Source organism: Nomascus leucogenys, chromosome 18 (assembly GCF_006542625.1).
Source record: "Nomascus leucogenys isolate Asia chromosome 18, Asia_NLE_v1, whole genome shotgun sequence".
Taxonomy (NCBI): Eukaryota; Metazoa; Chordata; class Mammalia; order Primates; family Hylobatidae; genus Nomascus; species Nomascus leucogenys.
The window spans coordinates 21,817,375-21,841,106 of NC_044398.1; the positions used below are offsets into that span (position 1 = coordinate 21,817,375).

The window sequence follows — 23,732 nt, forward strand, 5'->3', positions numbered from 1 at the left end:
TTCTGGGGGCCTTGTGGGTGGCCTGATCCAAGTCATGGGCTCTCTGGAGGCCCTTAGCCCTTGTTCTCAGGGCAGGGAAGGCGACAACAGAGGAAGGCTGAGGCATCATGTTATTACTAAATGACCTTGTGCAGGCTCAGTCCCCCTGGAGCCAGGGAACTCCCCCAGGATGGGAGCCCCAGAGGCTGCCAGGACATAACCCAGGTCCTTGGGCATGCGCCTGGCCTTGTGACCCCACCTTGGGAGGCAGCCCATGGCCCTTCCTGCTGGCACAGCATGAGCGCCCTTCCACCAGGGGAGGTACAAAGCCAACTGAGATCAGGTGGATACTGGGCCCTTCTCACCCTGACGTCCTCTGGCAAAAGTAAGGGAGGTCCCTTAAGGGCAAGACCCTAGAGCACCACGCCATCTCAACCCTTCCTGGACTGGCTTTGCTCAGGACACCCTTAAAACCAGACTCCCTCTGCCCCAGGGCCTAGCAGCTGGGGAGGGCCTGGAATTAGAGAAAGGGGAGCAATTGCCCTGCCAACCCCTTCCCCAGGGGGCTAGAGCTGCTGAGCTGGGCCCAGTTCCCTCCCCCTTTTCACTTCCTTTCTCCCTACGACACTGCCCACTACTGAGCCTCCTGGGGTTACATAAGGGTGAGACACAGGCATTGCCCAAGGACCATGGTCCAGAAACCTCAAGCACTGTTTCCTCAACACCAGGGCAGGACAGGAAGGGCTCAGCTGAGAGGGCCTTTGAAGCACTGACTTTCTCCTCCCTCCAGAGACCAGAGGAAGTCAAACCCACCTTCCCTCCCCAAGCCCAGACCTGGTCTCAGAGCAGGAGGGGCTCCAAGGCCTAACTCTGTTCAAACTCTCCACTCCCAGCCCCTGCAGACTGCACACTCCATCATGTGTTTGTGCTTGTTTTCATTAAAAATAGTGGTGAAGGCCCCAAATATTCAAATAAAGATGACTGTCAAGGAAAGCCACTGTGTCCGTCTTGTGGCTCTCCAGGGCCTGGAGGCAGCTGTGAGTACTCGCTACTGGTGAGGGGCCCAGCCTTGAGCCCTCCTGAGTCCCCTTACCTGCCGGCAAGAATACAAGAGCACCACATTGCAGGAAAGGGGCTGAATTCCAGCCTCCCTGTTGGGGAGGGGATGCTGACATTTCCCACTTTCCCAAACTCACCTCCCAAACTCCCTGAGCTAGAAACAACTTTAGAAATCAAGCCAGGTCCTTTATTAAACAGACAGAAAAGGTCCAGAGAGAGGATGTGACCTGCCCAAGGCCACACAGCTCCTTTTCAAGGTGCCAACCCTACCTGCTTTGGAAACCGTTTCAGCAAACACCCGATGCCCTCCACCCCCAAGATCCAGAGCTGCATCTCAGAGGAATCATTGCCTCCTCAGGGGCAGTGACAGCCTTCTTGGGTCCAGATCCCCTGCCCATCTGTCCATCCTTCCATTGGTAGCTCCAGAGCCAGCAAGTCCCAAGAAAAAACCGTATGCAAATTGCCTACATTGAGTTGTCTGTACCACCTGCTTTCTGTTCTCTGGCCTGGCAATGGCCTAGTCACATTCTCTCTACCCAGACACCTTTGCAGTGATTAACATCTTATTATTTTATATTAGTCACTCATTATGGTTTGTATTAGTTAGGGTCCTGGCAGGAAACAGATGGCACACTCAGAAAGGGTTCAACTGAAGAGAGTTTAATACAGGGACTGTTTAGGAAGGCTGGTGAAGCACCCAGAGACAAGCATCAACCACAGGAAGCCACTACCACTCACGTGTCCAAAGGGAAAGAAGAGGAAGTGATGTTCTGGAGCCCAGTGAAAGCTGGTGCTATGAAAGGGGCACCCCTGTCCCCAAGCAGGAGAAACACAGCCATGGGCAGAACCGCAGTGAGGAATGGAGGGAGTGTGGAAGAAACACCCCCACCTCTTTCTCCTCGCTGCTTTCATCTTTGGCCAGGGCCTCCCACTGGCCATGCCCAGCAGGAAGCTGGATAGCAAGGGAGCCAGGGTAAGGCAGTCAGTCCACAAGGGACATCTTCCCAGGTGGAGAAAGGCAGGGAGCGGGAGCAAGGACAATTTCTAGTTGATTCTTGAGTGTTGATTGCTGAGTTCTGATTAGCTGAATATTACTTGTGGTCCAATTGACTCAAGCATTGGCAGAGATGGCTGATCACAGGAGAGTATGTTGTAGAAGCTGTTCTTGCAATGAAGTTATGTTCTGTGAGTCGTATTTTTCACAGGTCAACAAGTTCTGCCCACGAAGTTGCCACAAACCCAATGTCCTCCTTCTGAAAATGCTGAAAATATGTATTTCTTTCACTTATATATACAATAGATGAAGCTTAAATATGGCATTGGGCCGAGTGCCTCACATTCTTGCCTCTTGTAGTCTGGCAGGACACCTAGGCTTAATAAGACACAGGCCCTGGTAAAGCTCTGAGCTGGGGTGACTACCAGGGTTCATCCCATATGCCAATCTTAATCACTAGACCACTGTGCTAACAAGGATCCCAAGTTTGCATCTGGCCTCAGCAGTTCTGTGATTGATTAGTGATGTCTGCTGGGGTTGCAGACATAGGAGTGGTGGTGCCAGTGCCATCTTGGACAGAGCAGTTACCTTGCTTGGCTTTTGGTGGAGTTTTTGAGCTTTCTTTCTCTACCAGCCTCTGACCTACCCCCTGCTTTCTTCTCCCTTGCCCTTTCTGTTTGAGTCACATGGAGTGAGTTCAGCCCAGGAGAACAGCCATCTGGATCCACCTTGGTCCCTCTGGCCACCTGACCAAGGACATGACCCACTCTTTTCCACAGGCCACCACGCAAGTGTATGTGACCATTGTGGATGAGAATGATAACGCACCCATGTTCCAGCAGCCCCACTATGAGGTACTGCTGGATGAGGGCCCAGACACGCTCAACACCAGCCTCATCACCATCCAGGCACTGGACCTGGATGAGGGTCCCAACGGCACAGTCACCTATGCCATCGTCGCAGGCAACATCATCAACACCTTCCGCATCGACAGACACATGGTCAGCAGCTGATGGCAGGATCAGGACAAGGGGCGAAACCTCTCCAGGGATTGGCGAGTAGTTCAGTGACACTGTAGGGGGATGGAGCAAAGATGCAGTCTAGGGGAAACTGTGGGGGCACTCAGTGTGGGAGGATGAAAAGTTTGGTGGAGTGGAGCCTGGGCTAGGGGGTAGCAGTGGTTCCCCATCACGGCTCCAATGTCAGGGCCTACTTCCCAAATTGGTCAGAGGGTGCTGCGGACCTACCACCCCTAGATCCATCCTTGTCCCTTCCATGTGTCCCCCAGGGTGTCATCAATGCTGCCAAAGAGCTGGACTACGAGATCAGCCACGGCCGCTACACCCTGATCGTCACTGCCACAGACCAGTGCCCCATCTTATCCCACCGCCTCACCTCTACCACCACGGTGGGTGCATGGGACACAGCCCCAACTTGGGCTTGGAGGTTGGGAAAGGACAGGACCCAGAAAGCTCCGATGCGGGAAGGGGTTAGGGGAAGATTGTCCAAGGGAGATGCCTAAATCCAAGACCCCTGTCCTAATCTCAGCAACTCACCCAAACTTGCTGTGTGACTTTGAGGAGATCACTGAACTTCCCTGTGTGGCTATATCTGTCAGACAGGTGACAATATCTGCCCTCCTCTCCTTCATGGGAAAACCATGAACTCTGGGTTTCAAGTCCTTGCTCTTCCACTTTCTAGCTGTGTGACCCTGAGCAAGTTGCTTAACCTCCCTGCTTCCATTTCCTCATCTGTGAAAGGAGGACAATACAAACTATGTTTTAAGGAGTGAGAGGAGCAAATGAAACCACGTAAGACAACCATAGTGCAGCAACAAATAGAAGTTTATAGCAGTACTATTATTATTATTATTTTGAGACAAGTTTTCACTCTATCATCCAGGCCGGAGTATAGTGGCTTGATCACAGCTCACTGCAGACTCGACCTCCTGGACTCAAGAGCAATCCTCCCACCTCAGCCTCCCAAGTAGCTAGGACTACAGGCGTGCACCACCACGCCCAGCTAATGTATTACTATTTTATTTTTTGTAGAGTTGGGGTCTTGCTATATTGCCCAGGCTGGCTCTGCCTCAGCCACCCAAAGTGCTGAGATTACAAGTGTGAACCACTGTGTCTGGCCAATAGCATTTTTATTAATATGATGACTGTGCCCATAAAAGGCTTTGGCAATAATGATAACTCATCCACATGCATAGCTTAAAAGCCCCACCCATATCCGACATCCCATATGATTCCTCCATGGGCCTCATGAGGCAGAATTATCAGGTCAATTTCACAGAGGAAGGAACTGAGGCCCAGCGAGTGGTGGGCCCAGCACAAAGCTGGCTGGGGTGAAGCCCTGGCTAAGCTTTTCCACCATCTCAGGTGCTTGTGAATGTGAATGACATCAACGACAACATGCCTACCTTCCCCCGGGACTATGAGGGACCATTTGAAGTCACCGAGGGCCAGCCGGGGCCCAGAGTGTGGACCTTCCTGGCCCATGACCAAGATTCAGGACCCAACGGGCAGGTGGAGTACAGCATCGTGGACGGAGACCCTCTGGGTGAGTGGGGCTTGGGGCGTGCCACCCACAGGGTCTCACCTGCACACCCGCTCAGGGGAGGATAAGAAGGGAGGTCTCAAGGCATTTGGCCCCAGCATTGTGTGATTTTGTCCTCTCTGGGCTTCAGTTTCCCCATCTATGACAATGACGGAAATAATCTTCTCCCATCCCTTCTTCCCAGAGATGTGGCCAGAACACCCTATAATCTGGGAACAAGGGCTGTTGGTCTTGGAGGGACACAGACCCTTTTAAGAACACAATGAAAAAATGTCCTGTTGCATACCCAGAGGAAGGGCCCCAGGGCAGATGAGGGAAGCACATCCTTACAGTGCATGCAGAACACAGCCCCCGCCCTCAGGACCCCAAACCCACACACCAAGGGAGCGCCTGGCTTGCTCTGCACATCTCATGGTCACCCATTCACAGCCCTCTCCTTGGATGAAGAGCAGAGTTTGCCTTGGCCTTGAGGGCAACTTCCCAAGTCCATTTTCACTCATTACTATAGAGTGGGAATCCCAGACCCAAAGGGGCCAGCTAGGGTCAGGCAAGGAGCCTTCGTGGGAGATGGTGTAGGAAAGAATCAGGAGCAGTGGGGACCGCGCAGCCACAACTCAGCTCCTGCCAGTAGTAGCTGTGTCCGGATCCCAGCCTGGGAGTGCCTGAGCCCATTTTGAAAAGAAAAGCAGAAATCCAAATCTTTGTGAAACATCCTGATTTTTTAATTGATCGTGCAGTAAATATTTCTTGAGTACCTCCAGTGTGCCGGCCATGTACCAAGAGCTGGGGATACCAAACAGATGCAAATCCCTGCCCCATAGAACACACATTCCAGTTGGAGGACACGGGCAATGAACCAACTGACTAAGTAGATGACTTAGTATACTGGGAGGGCTGTGGAGAAAAATAAAACCAAGCCGGAGGATGGGGAATGCCAGGGTGAAGGCGGAAATTGTAGGTTGGCAAACACCTGAAGGAGGGCAAAGGTGAGTCAAGTGACATCTGGGGAAGAGCATTCCAGGCAGAGGAAACAGCAAGTGGAAAGGCCCTGAGGTTAGAGCATGCCTGGGATGTTCACAGAGAAGCAAAAAGGCCTGCAGCTGGGGGAAAGTTGAGCAAAGGGAAGCATAGGAAGAAATGAGACCAGAGAGGTAATGGGGCCAGATGTTGTTGGGCCTTGAGGGCCATCATGAGGGCTTGGCTTTTGCTCTGAGGTGGGAACCCTAAGAGGGCTTTAAGCAGAGGAGAGACATTATTTGACTTAGGTTTCAGCAGGACCACTCCGGTTCCTGTGCTCAGAACAGACTGTAGGGGTGAAGGAACAGAAGCAGGGAAGTCAGGTGGGAGCCTGCTGCAATCACTCAGGCTAGAATGAGGTAGCCGGGACAGGGTGGTGGCATCAGAGGTGGAAATAGGTGGCCACCTCTGGTGTAATTCAGAGGTGGAGCCAGTAGGATGTGCTAACTGATTGGCTGTGGGATGTGAGAGAAAGTCAAGGTTTTGGCGTGAGCAACATGAAAGATGATAGCGTTGCCATTGACGGAGGGCTGCAGCAGGAGGTCATGGAGGAAAAGGAGGGTCGGTTCGAGATGTCAGGTAGGGGTTGCGTGTACAAGCCAAGAGTTCAGGAGAGAGGTCTGGGCTGGAGACGGGTATTTGGGAGTTGTCAGCATAGAGGTATTTAAATCCAGGAAACAAAGAGCGGTGCGAAGATTCAACAGAGAACCCAAGGCTCGCTTGCAATTAAGAGGCTGGAGGCAAAAACAACAACCTATTTATGGAGGGCCCAAGTGAGAGAATGAGAGCCCCTGCTGGCCAGAGCTTATGGTGGGTCCCTCTGTTCGGACATGCTACCCTTGCGGGTCCCAAAGTCTCCTCTCTGGCCAAGCACTAGGCCTTCCTCTTTGGAAACCAGCAGAGCAAGGGCCTTTCTCTTCTGCTGTTTTCACAAACACAGAGATTTTGTAATTTTATGGGAGTCCCTGGAGCACAGGAGGATGCCGGCACCTGGTGGAGAGGCAGGTGCTGGGCGAGCAGCTGAAGCCCCTCTCCATGAGGGGCCCGCTCTGCACCCCAGCCTCAAGGCACAGAGCACACACCTGTGCCCCAGCACAATGCAGACCTCCATGCCATGGCCTTTAAGTCGCAAGCAAAACTTCCCAGGTTCAATCCACACGTGATTAGGATGAGCCTTAGGAATTTGGGACCTTGTGAGGGAGTCCCGGCAGACTAAGAGGCAGGCTCCCAAAGGAGTGAGAGACGCCTAGGAGTTTCCTAAGGCTGACCTGGGTGGGAGGCTTCCTCCCCCAAGGAAGGGAGAGTAGACATTTAGAGCCCAAAGATAACTTTGGGGTCACTGAGCTCCACCCACATCTCAGAAATGATCAATGAAGATCCAGAGAGGTGAGGAAGGCCTGATGGTGCTGCTGACGTGGGTCACGACATCCATTTCCCACATCTCCTCCCACCTCGGGGCTCATGCTGGTCACTGAAGGGTTGACAGATGCTACAGTCAGCGCCACTGTCTGGGGAGAGCTGGTTTCACAGTGCACCACTACATGGAGGGACGTGCCTGGGACCCCAGTTTAAAGGTCGCCTTCCCAACACTGCAGCCTGAGGCTGGAAGGCTGCTTTCTATAGGGAGACAGATGCCAGATTTCTGAGCATTTACCAGCCCCACTGAGCCCTAAGGAGGAGCTGTGTGCTCAAAGAAGAGCTGGGAGACAGGCCACATGCACTTGAGCCTCTTCCGCCAGCCCCTGCCTTCTCAGCTGCCCTTTCTGGTCACGCCCATTCCTTGGACCCCTTTCCTACATCCTCATCCTCCCTGAAAGCTCCCCGTTCTTTCAGAGGCCTGCCTGGGCTCCCTTTCGGGACCAGCACACACAAGGTGGGCCAGGCTTTGTCCAGTACCAGCACAACCCCACGGTGGCATCTCTCTATTAGCCCATTTTTCAGATGAGAACATCAAGGCAAGGCTCATTAACATGCCCAAGGGCACACAGGCATGAAGTTCAGATGCAGACCTAGATATGATTGGATCGAAAGCCTATGCTTTTAACCTCCTGAGTCCAGGAGTTGTGGAGGGATGGGGAAGTCTGGCCCCAGAGCAAGCTGCCAAGGAGGAGAATTTGCACAGGGGAACTAGGCTGGCCCAGCCCCCAGCCCCTCGGGCCTGCCTCCCTGAGCCTTCAAGGGAGTGGTGCTGGTGTCTCCTCCTGGCTTTGGAAGGAGAGCAAGAGGCCCTCTGCCTGCATATGGCCAGGGCTTGAGACAGGGCTGGGAAACACCTAGAAAGGGAATCCCCAGTTCTTTGGAGACCTTGGGGTGTCAGGCTCAGGAAATCCTGCTTTAAGCAGCTTCCGCCCCCCAGGCAGGGTGAAGCCCATGGGACGGGAAGAGCCTGGGAGCGGAAGGGCTGGTGGGAAATCCCAGCTGCAGGTGGGACTGAGAGGGGCTGTTTTTGTACATCAGAGTGTTAGGAGCTGGGGACAGGGAATTGTGATGTAGGATGTGAAGAGGCAGGCAGAGAAAACTGTGGGGGAGCCTGGGCCCCTGTCCTTGCCGTGCCCTGTGAGCTGTGTGCTTCATGCTGTCTGTCCCAGAGCAAGTCAGTGCCCCACTCTGGGCCCTTTCCCCTAAGTGTTCAAAGGGAAAGTGAAGGAGGTAACTAACCTTCTCTCCGTTCCATTTCCTGGGGGAATGCGGAGAGGTGGCCTCTCTTCTGCAGGCTCTCCCAGCTCCCTAGCTCACATCCCCTCAACTTTCTTCCTGCCAGAGACACAGCCCCCACCATTCTTGCCTCTCCAGCTGGGCTCGCGCTTGCTCGCTGGTTTCCTTCCCCCTGTCTCTTCGCTCCACCCTCCGTGTTCTCACCCCCTCCCCCCGGTCAGCTCTGAGTGGCGCTGTCTAGAAAGAACACAAGTCCTGTGCGAGGCAATGGGTTAAGACCCAGAGCGCTGGGTTTGAATCCTGCTCTGTCATTCACTTGCTGCGGTAGTGCAGACAAGTGGTAACCCTTCCCTGGGCTCCCAGTTCATTTTCCAAAGGACCCGAGAGACTGGATGGTCTCTGGGCTGCCTTCCAGGTCAGCATCTGAGAATCTGAGGTTCTTGCTCTGGACTCTCAGACATCAGGCCCTGCAGCCCAGCCAAGAAAAGGACTCTGGGGCCACAAGGCCAGTGGGGCTCCTCAGAAACATCAGGGAAAGGAAATCAGGGTCACCACAGGCGTAGGGAACCCACTCTGCGTTCCAACTATAGCTCAATATGGGGACTGAATAGAGGGCAGTGGGGGCTTCCCTGCCCCTCATCCGTCCCCTTCTGCCTGCCCGGTGCCTGCGCATTCACCATTAGCAAAGCATTGCTTTGTGGTCAGCTCTGCCCTTCCCAATATCCTTGGGTATTGATAGCCATGGCATGTGGGATGGATTGTACATTGCAAAGCGCCTGATGCCTTCATTGATCGAGAGTGCTTAGACAGCGGGTGCTAGTGTAGCAAGAAGCCCCCACTTTTTCAACATAACCATCTTACCCAGGTCAGTCTCTGGCCTGCCTGTGGCCCAGGGAAGGAGGCTGCTTGGTCTGGCACACGAGGGCATGAGTGGCCCGCGTCCACCTGCACCCCTGGTGGTGATCTGTTACCACTTACCTGCACATCCCAGCCCTTGCAGGTCCCATGAGGATCTGAAGCTGGGGTCACTGGAGGACCCAGGCCCCAGCTGTCCCCCACCTCTGACGAATGAGGCTTGCTAGAGGAAGCAGGAGGAGTCCGGGGGTCTCCGCAGCTCCTGTCAATGCCCGACTAACTTGGGCCTCTCCTGGGTGGCACCCAGGAGAGTTTGTGATCTCTCCTGTGGAGGGGGTGCTGAGGGTCCGGAAGGACGTGGAGCTGGACCGGGAGACTATCGCCTTCTACAACCTGACCATCTGTGCCCGTGACCGGGGGATGCCCCCACTCAGCTCCACAGTGAGTCTGGGGGCCCCACCCACTGGCTTCACCTCGCTGCCGCTGTACTTGCCACAAAGATTCTCGTAAACAGTGTTACCCTTGTGCCAAGAGAGGCCACAGGCTGCCCTGGAGCCGGCCAGGCCTGCCCCTGGGGCCCTTAACAGAACTCTCACTGCATCCAGCACCTCTCTGGGGAGGCAGACTTTCAGCGCCCCTCTGCACCCAACCCCTGCCCCATCACTGCCCCTCCTCTGCCTCTGCCTTTCCTGCTTCCCTCATCATCCTCTTTTCATCTTCTTGCCTTTTTAATGTTCTTTTTCTTCTTTCTTCCTCTCCCCATTTCTCTTTCTTCTCCATGATCAACTGCACCCCCCCTCCCTCCGCGCCGCCTTTGGCGAACCTCCTCCTTGGCTGCCATGCGCAACATCCCTTGCTCTTCCTCCCCTCCCTCCTCCTCTGACTGGCACAGATGCTGGTGGGGATCTGGGTGCTGGACATCAACGACAACGACCCTGTGCTGCTGAACCTGCCCATGAACATCACCATCAGCGAGAACAGCCCCGTGTCCAGCTTTGTCGCGCACGTCCTGGCCAGTGACGCTGACAGTGGCTGCAATGCACGCCTCACCTTCAACATCACTGCGGGCAACCGCGAGCGGGCCTTCTTCATCAATGCCACGGTAGGGCCGAGACTGACCCCAAGGAGCTTCCCAGGGTTTCCAGTGAAAAAGAGGACCCTGCCCTAGAGGCTTTTCTGCTGCCATCGTCTGGGCTCCACAGGGCTCCCGTTCCTCCACTGGGATGAGGACATCTCTGTGGGAAGCATGGAATCTTGGATTCCCCAGTGAACCATCTCTGGAGTCCACGTAGAGCCAGCCCTGAAGCTTGTCATGTGCAGAGATGGGGCCAGAGCCTGTGGGACCACTTGGTTTAATCAAGATGCACCAAAGTTCTCACTTAGCCTCTTGAGGTGTCTGTAGATGGCCAGCAACACCATGGGGTCCTCAGAGGGCCATCTCTTAGAAGCAGCAAGGTCTGGGCATGAGTGGGTCACTCTCGCCCCAGCGAGACCCTGCCGGCCCACATTTTTGGCCTTCTAGACCATCTCTTAGGCAATTTAGGGAGGCCAGGCAGAGCGGTTGGCATCTGTGGGCCAAAGTAGAAAGCAGGGAAAAGGTCTCCACGCAGCTCACCACCCTCCACATCCCAGACAGGGATCGTCACTGTGAACCGGCCCCTGGACCGCGAGCAGATCCCAGAGTACAAGCTGACCATTTCTGTGAAGGACAACCCGGAGAACCCACGCATAGCCAGGAGGGTGAGACTGGAGGGCACTGGTGGGAGTGGGGCTGGGAGCTAGAGGTGCATGGAGAGAGAACACATCACCCCTCCTGCAGGCAGCATAGCCAGGCTTAGATACGCAGGCTTTGGAGCGAGCACGTGCTGGGTTCAAATCCCAGTTCTCCCCTTCAGTAGGTGCATGGCTTTGGCGAGTTAACTCCTCTTGGCCTCCATTTCTCTTCTGCAAAATGAAGATCACACCTACCCCAAAGTTGTGGAAAGGATGAAGGAGCCAATATATGTGAAAGCCTCAGCACAGTGCCTGGAGTGTGACAAACACTCAGTGAACATCAACTATCATTGTTTCTTCCCCAAACCACTGATACCTGGACACACAGTGCATTTGTGCATGGGGCACATGGGCCTGCATTCACCCACAAGCATGCTCTGAGGTCCTGGAAGGGCTGCGTTTTCCAGGTGGCTCTCCCCTCAGAAGCCAAAGAAATGAGCTCTTGACTAAAGGGAGGTGGATGTTGCAAAGCAAACAGTCCCTTTGGGTTGGGGGTCAGCTCTGTCCTTCCAGCCCATGAATCTTTGGTAGATCCCTAGCCAGAAGCCTTCAGGCCCAGTTCATCTCAGCTCTGCCCCGACTAGCTATGTGGCTCAGCAAAGGCACCACTCTTTCTGGGCCTCAGTTTCCCTATCGGTCTAGCCAGAGGAGATGTCAGGCTGGAGAAACTCATAAGCTACATGCCCCTCCCATGTGGTGCTCCTCTGCTTCCTACTCTTCTTTTTTTTTTTTTGAGAGAGTCTCGCTCTGTCGCCCAAGCTGGAGTGCAGTGGCGCAATGGCGATCTCAGCTCACTGCAACCTCCACCTCCCAGGTTCAAGCGATTCTTGTGCCTCAGCCTCCCAAGTAGCTAGGAGTACATGCACACACCACCATGCCCGGCTAATTTTTGTATTTTTAGCAGAGATGGGATTTCACCATGTTGGCCAGGCTTGTCTCAAACTCCTGACCTCAAGCAATCCATCTGCCTCAGCCTCCCAAAGTGCTGGGATTACAGGTGTGAGCCACCATGCCCAGCTTCTACTCCCTTATGTTTGCCCCCACTTTTTCTCTTTTCTGCTCTCATTTTTCCTCTCCTTTGCCTGGCTTCAGGAGGCCCTGGGTAAAAGCAGCATTGAGTGGCAGGACTCCGTGGGCTTAGGGGCTAAGCCCCACTCTGCTGCTAACTCACCACTTGGCTCTGAATGGCCACTCCCCATCTCTGCACCTTGGTTCCCTTGTCTCTGAGGTGGTGACAGTGCACAGGGGTACTGGAGGTTCTGAGGTTTGGCAGGTGTGAAGTGAGGCACTGGCAGAGTTTGAATGAACTACAACCAGGGCAACAGGAAGGCCTTGAGGGTCTAAGAAACAGGACTCATCTTCCCACCTGAAGTGAGATGGAACAGGGTTCAATCCCATTCGCCACACCTCCGTGAAGGAGTTAAATCCCTATTTGCCAGACTAGAAAACTGAGACCTAGACAGGGGAAACGAGGCACCCAAGATCACCCAGAATAGGGTCTTCAACCCAGGTCTTTGAACCCTGGTGTGGGCACTTTTCAGATCTGATTTTTTTTTTCTTAGATTCAAGGAGTACAAGCACAGGTTTCTTACATGTCCATATTGTGTAGTGGTGAAGACTGGGCTTTTAGTGTACCCATCAGGTGTACCCAAAACTACGTATTAGGTCCAATGTTCACTGAACTGTGAACTCACTGCCACTCACTGAACAGTGAACGTTGTACCTAATAAATAATTTTTCAACCCTCACCCTCTTCCCATCCTCCCACCCTTCTGAGTCTCCAGTGTCTCTTAATCCGTTCTGTATATCCGTGGTTACACATTATTTAGCTCCCACTTATAAGTGAAAATATGCAGTATTTGACTTTCTATTTCTGAGTCATTTCACTTAGGATAATGGGCTTCAGTTCCATCCATGTTGCTGCAAAAGACATGACTTCACTCTTTCTTATGGCTGAGTAGTATTCCATGGTCCATATACCACATTTTCTTAGCCAGTCCTCTGAGGATGGACACTTAGATTGATTCCATATCTTTGCTATTGTGAATAGTGTGGCGATAAACATGTGAGTGCAAGTATCTTTTCGATATAACGGTGTATTTCCCTTTGGGCAGATACCCAGTAGAGGGGTATTGTGGGATTGAAGAGTAATTCTGTCTTTAGTTCTTTGAGAAATCTCCATATTGCTTGCCACAGTGGCTGAAGGAATTTACATTCCCACCAGCAGTGTATGAGCATTCCCTTTTCTCTGTGTCCTCACCAGCATCTGTTGTTTTTTTCTTGTGATGGTGTCTTGCTCTCTCGCCCAGGCTGGAGTGCAGTGGCACAATCTCAGCTCACTGCAACCTCTGCCTCCTGGGTTCAAGTGATTCTCCTGTCTCAACTTCCCAAGTAGCTGAGATTACAGGTGTGAGCCATCACGCCCAGCTAATTTTTTTGTATTTTAAGTAGAGACAGGGTTTCACCATATTGGCCAGGCTGGTCTTGAACTCCTGACCTTAAGTGATCCGCCCACCTCAGACTCCCAAAGTGCTGGGATTGCAGGCATGAGCCACCGTGCCCAGCATGTTGTTTTTTGGCTTTTTAATAATAGCCATTCTGGCTGGTGTGAGAGGGTATCTCACTGTGGCTTATTGCATTTCTCTGATGATTAGCAACACTGAGCATTTTTTATTTTTTATTTTTTATTTTTTATTTTTTTGAGATAGAGTCTTGCTCTGTCGTCCGGGCTGGAGTGTAGTGGTGTGATATCCACTCGCTGCAAGCTCCGCCTCCTGGGTTCATGCCATTCTCCTGCCTCAGCCTCCCAAGTAGCTGGGACTACAGGTGCGTGCCACCACGCCCAGCTAATTTTTTGTATTTTTAGTAAAGACGGGGTTTCACCATATTAGCCAGGATGGTCTCGATCTCCTGACCTCGTGATCTGCCCACCTTGGCCTCCCAAAGTGCTGGGATTACAGGCATGAGCCACTGCACTCGGCCACATTTTTTCATGTTTGTTGCCCCCTTGTATGTCTTCTTTTGAAAAACATGAGCTCATGTTGGTGTGGGCTTTTCTGATCATCCACCTCTGTGCCCCGATCTCCAACCTCCCAACCCTCCTCCCACCTAGGTGGGGGCACTTTGCTGAGCATGGCCTACAACCTGCGCCATTCTGCCCCTTGCAGGATTATGACTTGCTTCTGATCTTCCTTTCTGATGAGAATGACAACCACCCCCTCTTCACTAAAAGCACCTACCAGGCAGAGGTGATGGAAAACTCTCCTGCTGGTAGGTTCTGGGCCCACCTGGGAGCTCCTGCTGTTGCCAGGCACCACTGGGGCCTGGGATGCCTGAGGACCTCCCTTATGCCTGATGGCATAGCTGAACGTAGACCCCAGTGGGTGCGGGAGGGGAAGGATGGGCGCAGCTCGGGAGATGATGGGCTGGGGCTGCCGGGCCTCCTATGAGCACAAAGAGGCCACAGGTCTGGTTGGAAGAGACAGTCGTGGTCATTGTTCCCCAGGGTGGTCTGAGAGCTGCCCCACCATTCCTCAAGAAGGGCATTTAAGGTGTGAGGACTACCCAGGAGGGGAGTGGGTCCACCCCTCACTGCTCCCTCCACCCCAGGAGTGCAGGGCATCCCAGGGCCTTCTGGAAGTCCTAGGGAGCATCTATAACTAGAAGTGGGAGGTCAGGGGGTCCTGGGTAGGCCAGTGTAGCCCTCTCCCCACACACGTGCACTGACCAGCCTCACCTCCCTTCAGAGGGACAGAATCTCCTCTTTGATGCCCCCTGAGGTGGCACCTGCACTCCTCCAGTCTCCCCAGCCCCTGCTCCTCATCTCTGGCTGGGCATCCCCGCTAGGTGAATTTCATTCTTAAACCTGTCTGTGTGTATGCTCACACATGTGCCTGTGTGTGTCCATACCAAGGCATGTGCGTGGGGTTACACGTGTGCACAGACACATATAGGCACATAGGTACCCACTGATGCGCTCGTGTGCAGACATGCCCACCTGCAGAGGCACACGAGTGCACAACCAGGGAATCCCAGGCCTGTGCGTGCTCCCGGGCAAGTGCCTGTGGCCACGTGAACACAGAACTTGATGCACACATGTGTGGATTTTTCTAGTCATGTATGGCCAGACCCCCAAAGGTAGAGCATTGTGTGCACACATGTGTGGACAGGCGAGACCCACACACGGGGAGGGGATGTCAGGGAGCCCCAGACCCTCCCGAGGAGCGGCCAGCCTCAAAGGCTGCTGGGAAGGCAGATGTGGCTCCGGGCAGCTGGGGCCTTGCTCACCACTCTCATGTTTTCTCCCCAGCAGGGCTTTGAGGCCGCTCCCCAGGCATCTGCGTTCAGTCTGCCAAGGCTGCCGCAGGCCCGCCCCCAGGGCCTCCCAACCCTGTCCACCTCACCTCCCTCCCCTCTCATCCATCGTCAGCCATGGCTCACCGGGACAGGGCAGGGGAGGTGGGAGGGCAGGGGACTGGGTTGGTCTTGTGGTGACCCCTCTCCTTCTGGCCCAGGGACCCCTCTCACGGTGCTCAACGGGCCCATCCTGGCCCTGGATGCAGATCAAGACATCTACGCCGTGGTGACCTACCAGCTGCTGGGCGCCCAGAGTGGCCTCTTTGACACCAACAGCAGCACCGGTGAGGCCTCTGTGCCACCCAGCACTCCCAGCCTGACTCTGGGGTGGGGATGGCCACACTGCTGGATTGAGGGCCTCCCTTCTCAGTGCTGGACCCAGGCTGTCCATGGACACCCCATTTTTCACAGCCCAGAGTCCCCATCTTGCAGCTGGGCTATATCACCCAGTAGCCTGGCAGGGGGACCTGGGAAGAGGCTTGCAGACTATACACAGGACCTCTGTTGGTGCACAAACTCTCAGCCTAGGCCGGGAGCCCCCCAGCCCACTCCTGTCATCTCTCCATGCACAGGCCAGAAGCTCAGGCCCCTAGTCCAGCAGAAGTAACCAGAGCAACTTTCCTGTCCTCCAACCAGACCATGTCACATCAGTCTGGTCCTGGACAGGAGGCTGCTTTGGTGACAGGTGCCAACAGGAAAGCACATCTGTCAACAGAGAAGGTCAACCCTGTGCCCTGGGTCACTCTTCCCAGGCAACAGTCTTGAAGACAGCAGAGGGCACCTGCAGAGGGGACAACCACAGGAGATGCATGAGGCCCTCCCTAAGCATGGGTGGTTGAGCCTGTGGGGAAGAAAGTCATTTTGTTACTGTCTCTGCTCCTCTTTCATCTCTGCCCCATGGTGCCCCTTTCTTTCTCTGCTCTCTCCCTGTTAATTCTTGCCCTGTCTTCCCACCGTACCCCTTTTCTGTGTGTTCCCTGGCTGGCGGCACCGGGTGCCAGGTGTGGTGACCGTGAGGTCAGGTGTCATCATTGACCGGGAGGCATTCTCACCACCCATCCTGGAGCTGCTGCTGCTGGCTGAGGACATCGGGCTGCTCAACAGCACGGCCCACCTGCTCATCACCATCCTGGATGACAATGACAACTGGCCCATCTTTAGCCCGGCCACCCTCACTGTCCATCTGCTAGAGAACTGCCCACCTGGTAAGCAGAGGACAGGCCCCAGCACCCCACAACCAGGGGCCGGTTGGTGGTCACAGGGGACTGGAGCTTCAGGTTGGACACGGAGTTTGCCTCCAGTGGGGAGAAAGATGGGCAGCAGGATGAGTGGAGAACACGCTGGAGAGGGAGTCAGGAGACCTGGCCCCCCCTTCCCTCCTCTGAGCTTCCATATCTTGCCTGCAAAACAAGATTCTTCTTTCCTTTCTTTCTCTTTTTTTCTTTTTTTTTTTTTTTTGAGACAGAGTTTCGCTCTTGTTGCCCAGGCTGGAGTGCAATGGCACAATCTCGGCTCACTGCAACCTCAGCCTCCCAGGTTCAAGCGATTCTCCTGCCTCAGCCTCCCGAGTAGCTGGGATTACAGGCGCCTACCACCACACTCAGCTAATTTTTGTATTTTTAGTAGAGACAGGGTTTCACCCTGTTGGCCAGGCTGGTCGCAAACTCCTGACCTCAAGTGATCCACTCGCCTCGGCCACCCAAAGTGCTGGGATTACAGGTGTGAGCCACCGCGCCTGGCCTACAAGATTCTTAAGTATCCTCCATCTGAATTCCCAGATGGAAAGACTGACTATTTTAAAGTCAAAATAGGAGCAACATGATTCCCATCAAAATCAAAATATAACTTCTGGAAAAATAAGAAAATTTTGAAAAACGTAAGTATAATAAGCCAGGTTTGGCTTACCAGATTTTATAACATATTATAAAGCTACAGTATTAAAGGCCATGCAGTATGGGCACAAGACTCCAGGACAAAGTAGCCCAGAAACAGATACTGGTAAATTAAAGAATAAAATATGATGTGATAAAGGAAGCAGTGAAGCCAATGGGGAAGCTACTTATTCAGTGTGCAAAAAACCTATTTAATCTAATCTAATCAATTAGATCTGATTACTATAATCTGTATGTAATCTAATATAATAATAATCTAATATTTAGTGTAGATTATCTCCCATGTCAGATACCAAAATAAAAACCAAAAGAAAATATTAAAAAGTAGAAAACACTAAACAATAAATGAAGAAAATTTAGGTGAATAACTCATTTCTGGATAAGAAGTTTCTAAGCATAAAAGAAACAAAAGAATTTAAAAGGAAAAATATTAAATTTCTATGCATGCTAATTTAAACCTTGTTACATCAAATAGTTATAGCCAATATTGAGAGGCAAACAACAAACAGAAAAGTATATTTGTCTTGGTCCAGGAGAGGTGGCTCACGCCTATAATCCCAGCACTTTGGGAGACTGAGGCAGGTGGATCACTTGAGGTCTGGAGTTCCAGACCAGCCTGACCAGCATGGCAAAACCCTGTCTCTACTAAAAATACAAAAAATTAGCCAGGCATGGTGGTGGGTGCCTGTAATCTCAGCTATTCAGGAGTCTACTGCATGAGAATCGCTTGAACCTGGGAGGCGGAGGTTGCAGTAAGCTGAGATCACACCACTGCACTCCAGCCTAGGTGACCGTGTGAGACTCCATCTCAAAAAAAAAAAATATATATATATATATATATATATGTCTCAAGTTGTCATAATTATATGACTTGTATAATTGACAGAAAAATGGGCAAAAGACAAAAGCAGACCATTGCAGACGATACAACTAATTATTACATTATAAAATATTGTTTAATCAAAGAATATAAAATGAAATAATATGTCATTTTCCTATAAAATTGCAAGTATGAAAAAGGTATAAAAGAAAATGCTGTCAAGGCCGTCATGAAAAGAGGCCTCTTGTACATCACCAACAAATGTGTCTTGGTAGATATTTCTGGAAGAGGCCACTGTGCGCAGCTACTCCCTTTTACCTCTCCAACAGGATTCTCAGTCCTTCAAGTCACAGCCACAGATGAGGACAGTGGCCTCAATGGGGAGCTGGTCTACCGAATAGAAGCTGGGGCTCAGGACCGCTTCCTCATTCATCCAGTCACCGGGGTCATCCGTGTTGGCAATGCCACCATCGACAGAGAGGAGCAGGAGTCCTACAGGCTAACGGTGGTGGCCACCGACCGGGGCACCGTTCCTCTCTCGGGCACAGCCATCGTCACCATGTTGATCGATGACATCAATGACTCCCGCCCCGAGTTCCTCAACCCCATCCAGACAGTGAGCGTGCTGGAGTCAGCTGAGCCAGGCACTGTCATTGCCAATATCACGGCCATTGACCGCGACCTCAACCCAAAGCTAGAGTACCACATCGTTGGCATTGTGGCCAAGGATGACACTGATCGCCTGGTGCCCGACCAGGAGGACGCCTTTGCTGTGAATATCAACACAGGTACAAGGGCCTGCACCCCTCCCACCTCCCTCCCAGCTCCAAGTCCTGTCTCCTTGCTCCCTGCTTCCCCCTTCTTTCTCCTTCTTTCTCTTTCTTTGCTGCTCCCTTGCTACTCTCTTCTCTCCCTCTCCCCTGGAGGGAAACCAGAACCGTCCTTCTCTTTTCCATCTCTCCCCTTGCTCCTTCTTTCTCTGCTTCCTCATCCTCCCTTGAGCAGCTCCTCTGGCCTTCCTGATTCCCTCGCCCTACCAGTATATGACAGCACCTATCTCACCACATCATCCCAGCATTAAATATGATCACATTTTCATGTGTTGGCAATTTTAGAGGAAAGTAATAACTTGTTTGTTCTTTTGTTTTTTGTTTTTGTTTTGGCTTTTTTTTGAGATGGAATTTCACTCTTGTCGCCTAGGCAGAGTGCAATGGTGCAATCTCAGCTCACTGCAACCCCTGCCTCCCGGGTTCAAGTGATTCTCCTGCCTCAGCCTCCCGAGTAGCTGAGATTACAGACATGTGCCACCACACCCAGCTAATTTTTGTATTTTTAGTAGAGACATGGTTTCACCATGTTGGCCAGGCTGGTCTTGATCATCCTGACCTCAGGTGATCCACCTGCCTCAGCCTCCCAAAGTGCTGGAATTACAGGCATTGAGTCACCGCACCCAGCCGTGATACCTTGTTTAACATGCATTTCTTTACTAACTAGGTGGCTGAACACCTTCTTCATAAATATGCTGGCCATTTAAATCCTCTGCAAGTTGCATGCGATCAGTGATTTTCTTACACTATCACAAAACCAAGAGAACCACGGCTTATCTTTCACAATGTATGTAGCTTATTGTAATGCTGATGGTTTTCTCATTTTCCCAAAAGTTCGGTGTTTTTGTCCTTTAAGGAGTTAGGAAAGGGACATGGATCTGATAGATGTACTTCTTGGAAAGCCCAGAGGAATTATAGAAAAATCAACATGGCTATGACAACGCACTAAAACAGCAGTAAGATATCAGTTTTTCACACGTGATTAGCGGACATTAGGATGCTGGACAATGTTGATATTGGTGACCTTGTGGGGACATGGAAACCCTCATGCACTGCTGTAGGAGTTGTGACTGATTCCACTGTCTGGATAGCAATCCAGCATAAGGTACACTTGTACCACCATTACCCAGTATATGTTCCAGAGAAAGTCTCAGGGCGTTAATGAAACTGTCTGAGGATGCTCACTGCAGTGTTATTGGTGATGATGGAGTTGGGGCCATGCAGGTATCCATTTCTGGGAGACTGAAGAGTAAAATATCATGGGGTGTGCATTATGGGGGTACGAGCCAGCAGTGCCAGCAGTGAGAAGCAATAAATTAGACACACACAGAGCAATGTAGATGGATCTTAATAATAAGTATTTACTGAAAAGGATAAGAAATGGGATGAGATATATGCCACAGCACCATTTCCATAAATGTAAAATACATACAAAATAATACATTATTTTCAGAAATACTTTTATTAACAAAAAATATACTTCAATACATTACAATGACTGCCTGAGGGGAGAAGGGAAGGAGAGAGGAGTATGGAAATGAAAGGGAGTAGACGCACACATAAAACAAGAGAGGTGCCAGTGGTCACGGTGCAGCGAGCCAAATAGCATGATAAACTCAATCTGCATTTGAGGCCCAAAGGGAAACAGAAGAAGGAAAAAAACCATGAGCACTAGGAGAATTTAGATAGAACCAGCTACATCCCAGGTTAGCAAAATTCCTGGCTGCATGGGTTGGTCAGTACCATGGAGAGCTGCTCCACGTCCCTGCTCAACTTGAGGCTCTGCTCAATCCCCTACTGCTTTTCTCTTTCCTGTTCCACCTTCCTCCAACTGACTCTCTTCTCCATTTTTCTTTCCAGTGTCTTCTCTGCCCCCTTCTCCTCAGCCCTCCACTCCTCCCTTGCCCACTTTGCTACCTTTTCTTCTTGCCAGAGCCTCAGCCCCTGAGCTCTCCACTCCAAATGGGCTTCCACTTGCTCCCCTGTTTTCCTTCCCAGTGCCTCTTCCCCTCCCCACTCCCTATTTCCACCCCTCCCTCCCTCCTCCCACCCTGTCAGCTCTGACTCCCCACCATCGTGCCTGCCCTGCTCTGCTCCATCCCTACTGCACCCTGAACTAACTGATGTTAACCCTCTTCTCTCTTCCTCACGGCTGGCAGGCCCACAGGTTTGAGCTCTGTTTCTCTGTCACTTCCCACCTCATCTCTTCTCTGCCTCACCCCATTGCCTTCCTCCATGCCCACCGCACCCCCACCACCCTTCCTGTCCTGTGGGGCCCGGGCCAAGGCCGTGGCCCAGCCTTTGCAGACTGAATGCAGCCGCCCTCTCCCCATCCTCGCTCCCCAGCCTGGGGGACAGGGAGCGAGAGTAGGAAGAGGAGGAGGAGGAGGAGGAGGCGGCCCAGGGTAAGTGACTGCCCCATGGCTGGGGACCCACAGAAGACAGAAGCCCAGCAGGGGGATCTGCCAAGGGGGAAGGGAATCTCAGAGACCCCCGTACCCGAGAGGGAGAGGAGGTCTCACTCTGGGATGAAGCTAATGGGAGCAGAAGCCACCAGGCCCTCTAACAGGCAGGAACAAGAAAGGTCTCAAGAAAGCCAGCACTGAGGTCAGCCAAACTAGGTCTGTCCAGTCCCAGCCCATGCTTCTGGGGGGTTCCTCTCTGATTTGGGGAGCAGGCAGGGACTCTGGGAGGCAGTGGGTAGAACAGAAGGAAACCCCTTGCTAGGACTGCCATGGAACCAATGCTCCTGTCCCACAATCAGCCCATGTCACTCCCTATTTAGTCAAGACAAAGGAATGGGCCTGAAGTATCCAGACAGTCCCGCCACTGTCCCCTCCAGGGAACCCCTCAGGGGTTTTCAGCTACCATGACTTTCCTTTAAACTTGCTCTCCCTAGAATCTAAGCATTTTTTAAATGGTGATAAAATACACATAACGAAATTTACCATTTTAGCCACTTTTTAATTGTAGAGTGCAGTAGTGTTAAGTACATTCGCATTGTTAGGGAATACAGCAGTTTTTAAACAAGCAGTCACATAGCTTCTGTGTGCCAGGCACTGTTCTACGTACTTTACAAATGGAAACTAATTTTGTTTTTCTAATCCTCAAAATAGTAGGGGATTGAGAAAAGGATGGGTTGACAGTCGGTAGTGTAATTATCTAGTTTTACAAATGCAGACACAGAGGTACAGAGAGGTGACATAACTTCCCCAACATCACCCAGCTAGTAAGCATCATGGGAGGGGCAGAGCCACGTGCCCCAAGCTTACGAGGAGGCTGTGGGCCCACCCCAGCCGCAAGTCCCAGAATCCACTGGGGACTGTCATTCTCTGTGGGGATTGGGAGGGTTTGGCCAGGAGCACCCCTGGGAAGGGCAGATTTTAGGGGGTTCTTCTCAGGCTGAACCTGGCCTGGTCTGGTCCACAGGATCTGTAATGGTGAAGTCCCCCATGAACCGGGAGCTGGTTGCCACCTATGAGGTCACTCTCTCAGTGATTGACAATGCCAGCGACCTACCAGAGCTCTCTGTCAGTGTGCCAAATGGTAAGATTCCCTGCAGACATCTCTCATTGGTCACTCAGAGCCAATCAGGGCAGGGGCCAGGTGGGGAATAGGCACTGGTCTGTCCCCAGGGAGGGAGCAACAAGACCCAGTTGCTCTGGGGGCCAGGAGTCAGGCAACACAAGAGGCATGGAAGGTGGCAGCCACCGTGAGGCCCAGGGTGGTGATGGCTACATAGAGCTCAGCAGTGGAGGATCCAGAAGCTCAGAATTGTGTGTGATCTGAACCCCCAGGCTCAGAGTAGGAAGGAGGCTTGGTAGAGCCTGGAACAGATTGAGAAAAAATGGTTTGACAGAGGCTTAGGTTCAGCCAGCAGAACTGGTAACCAGGGTGTAGGTAGGATGTGAGATGGGAACCCCATGATCTTATAGGAAGCCACAGGGTTAGCACAGAGGAAGCAAAGAATGAGGGGAGGTAACCTGAGGCCACAGACACTGCTTTGGGGGTGCAGGCACTTACGGTGGAGAACAGAGGGGCCCAGTGTTACCTTCTGCCAATTGGGCCCAGGCCACCCTGCCTGCAGCCTGAGGCATGGACTGGGAGGGGGCTGCCAGAGGGGTGGATTTTGTGTGGGCAGAGTGAGAGTTGAGTGGGGGAAGTGGGGATGGGGTGGCCTCAAGTTGCCTCGGCCATGAGGCAGAGACAGCTGCTGTGGGGGAAGCCAGGCCTGGCAGATGTTGACTGCTTATCTTCACAGCCCAGAAGCCCACATTTTCCGGAAGGAAGGGCAGACTTGGTCATCTCTTCCATGTCAGAGGCTCAGATGGTTAAGGGCCCAGGCCGGTTACATAGAGAGAATACATACAGCTCAGACAGGATCTAGGGTCTTAAAGATTATCTTGCCCTTTCTCATTGAGCAGTTTAGGAAACCAGTGCATAGGAAGGGCTGAGGGCTCCACCAGGGTCACCTAGCCCTTCCTCTTATGGAACAGCAAGTGAGAACACCACTGGAAAGGCTCCTGTGCTGCAGCCTGAGGGTCAGGTCAATCCTCAGGCAGCCTCTGGGGGGCTGTGGGATGCTGCCATGCTCGTCCTTCCTGGCTGAGGCTAAGGAAGGCCTGGCCCAGCCACACTGGTGTCCTTCCCCTCTCCCTCACTCCCTGCCTCCACCACAGCCAAGCTGACTGTCAACGTCCTGGACGTCAATGACAATACGCCCCAGTTCAAGCCCTTTGGGATCACCTACTACACGGAGCGGATCCTGGAGGGGGCCACCCCTGGGACCACACTCATTGCTGTGGCAGCTGTGGACCCTGACAAGGGCCTTAATGGGCTGGTCACCTACACCCTGCTGGACCTGGTGCCCCCAGGCTATGTCCAGCTGGAGGACCCCTCGGCAGGTAGGTTAGAAATCTGTCAGAGGAGGGCTGGGGGACATA

The 23,732-nt window shown here is 52.6% G+C and overlaps 1 protein-coding gene across 4 annotated transcripts in view; it reads left to right on the plus strand.

The window, feature by feature from the left end:
- CDH23 (cadherin related 23) overlaps window positions 1–23,732 on the plus strand; it is a 91,025-nt gene that overhangs the window by 50,194 nt on the left and 17,099 nt on the right. For 2 of the 4 annotated variants that reach the window (XM_030799251.1, XM_030799248.1), the window contains exons 11-19: window positions 2,812–3,033; window positions 3,321–3,440; window positions 4,417–4,597; window positions 9,429–9,562; window positions 10,014–10,223; window positions 10,754–10,861; window positions 14,062–14,164; window positions 22,219–22,335; window positions 23,469–23,693. In XM_030799251.1, the coding sequence (XP_030655111.1) occupies window positions 2,812–3,033; window positions 3,321–3,440; window positions 4,417–4,597; window positions 9,429–9,562; window positions 10,014–10,223; window positions 10,754–10,861; window positions 14,062–14,164; window positions 22,219–22,335; window positions 23,469–23,693 (1,420 nt within the window). Of the gene's footprint in view, window positions 1–2,811; window positions 3,034–3,320; window positions 3,441–4,416; window positions 4,598–9,428; window positions 9,563–10,013; window positions 10,224–10,753; window positions 10,862–14,061; window positions 14,165–19,388; window positions 21,195–22,218; window positions 22,336–23,468; window positions 23,694–23,732 lie in introns of those variants that run through there. The other 2 variants (XM_030799249.1, XM_030799250.1) reach the window with 2 other exon arrangements.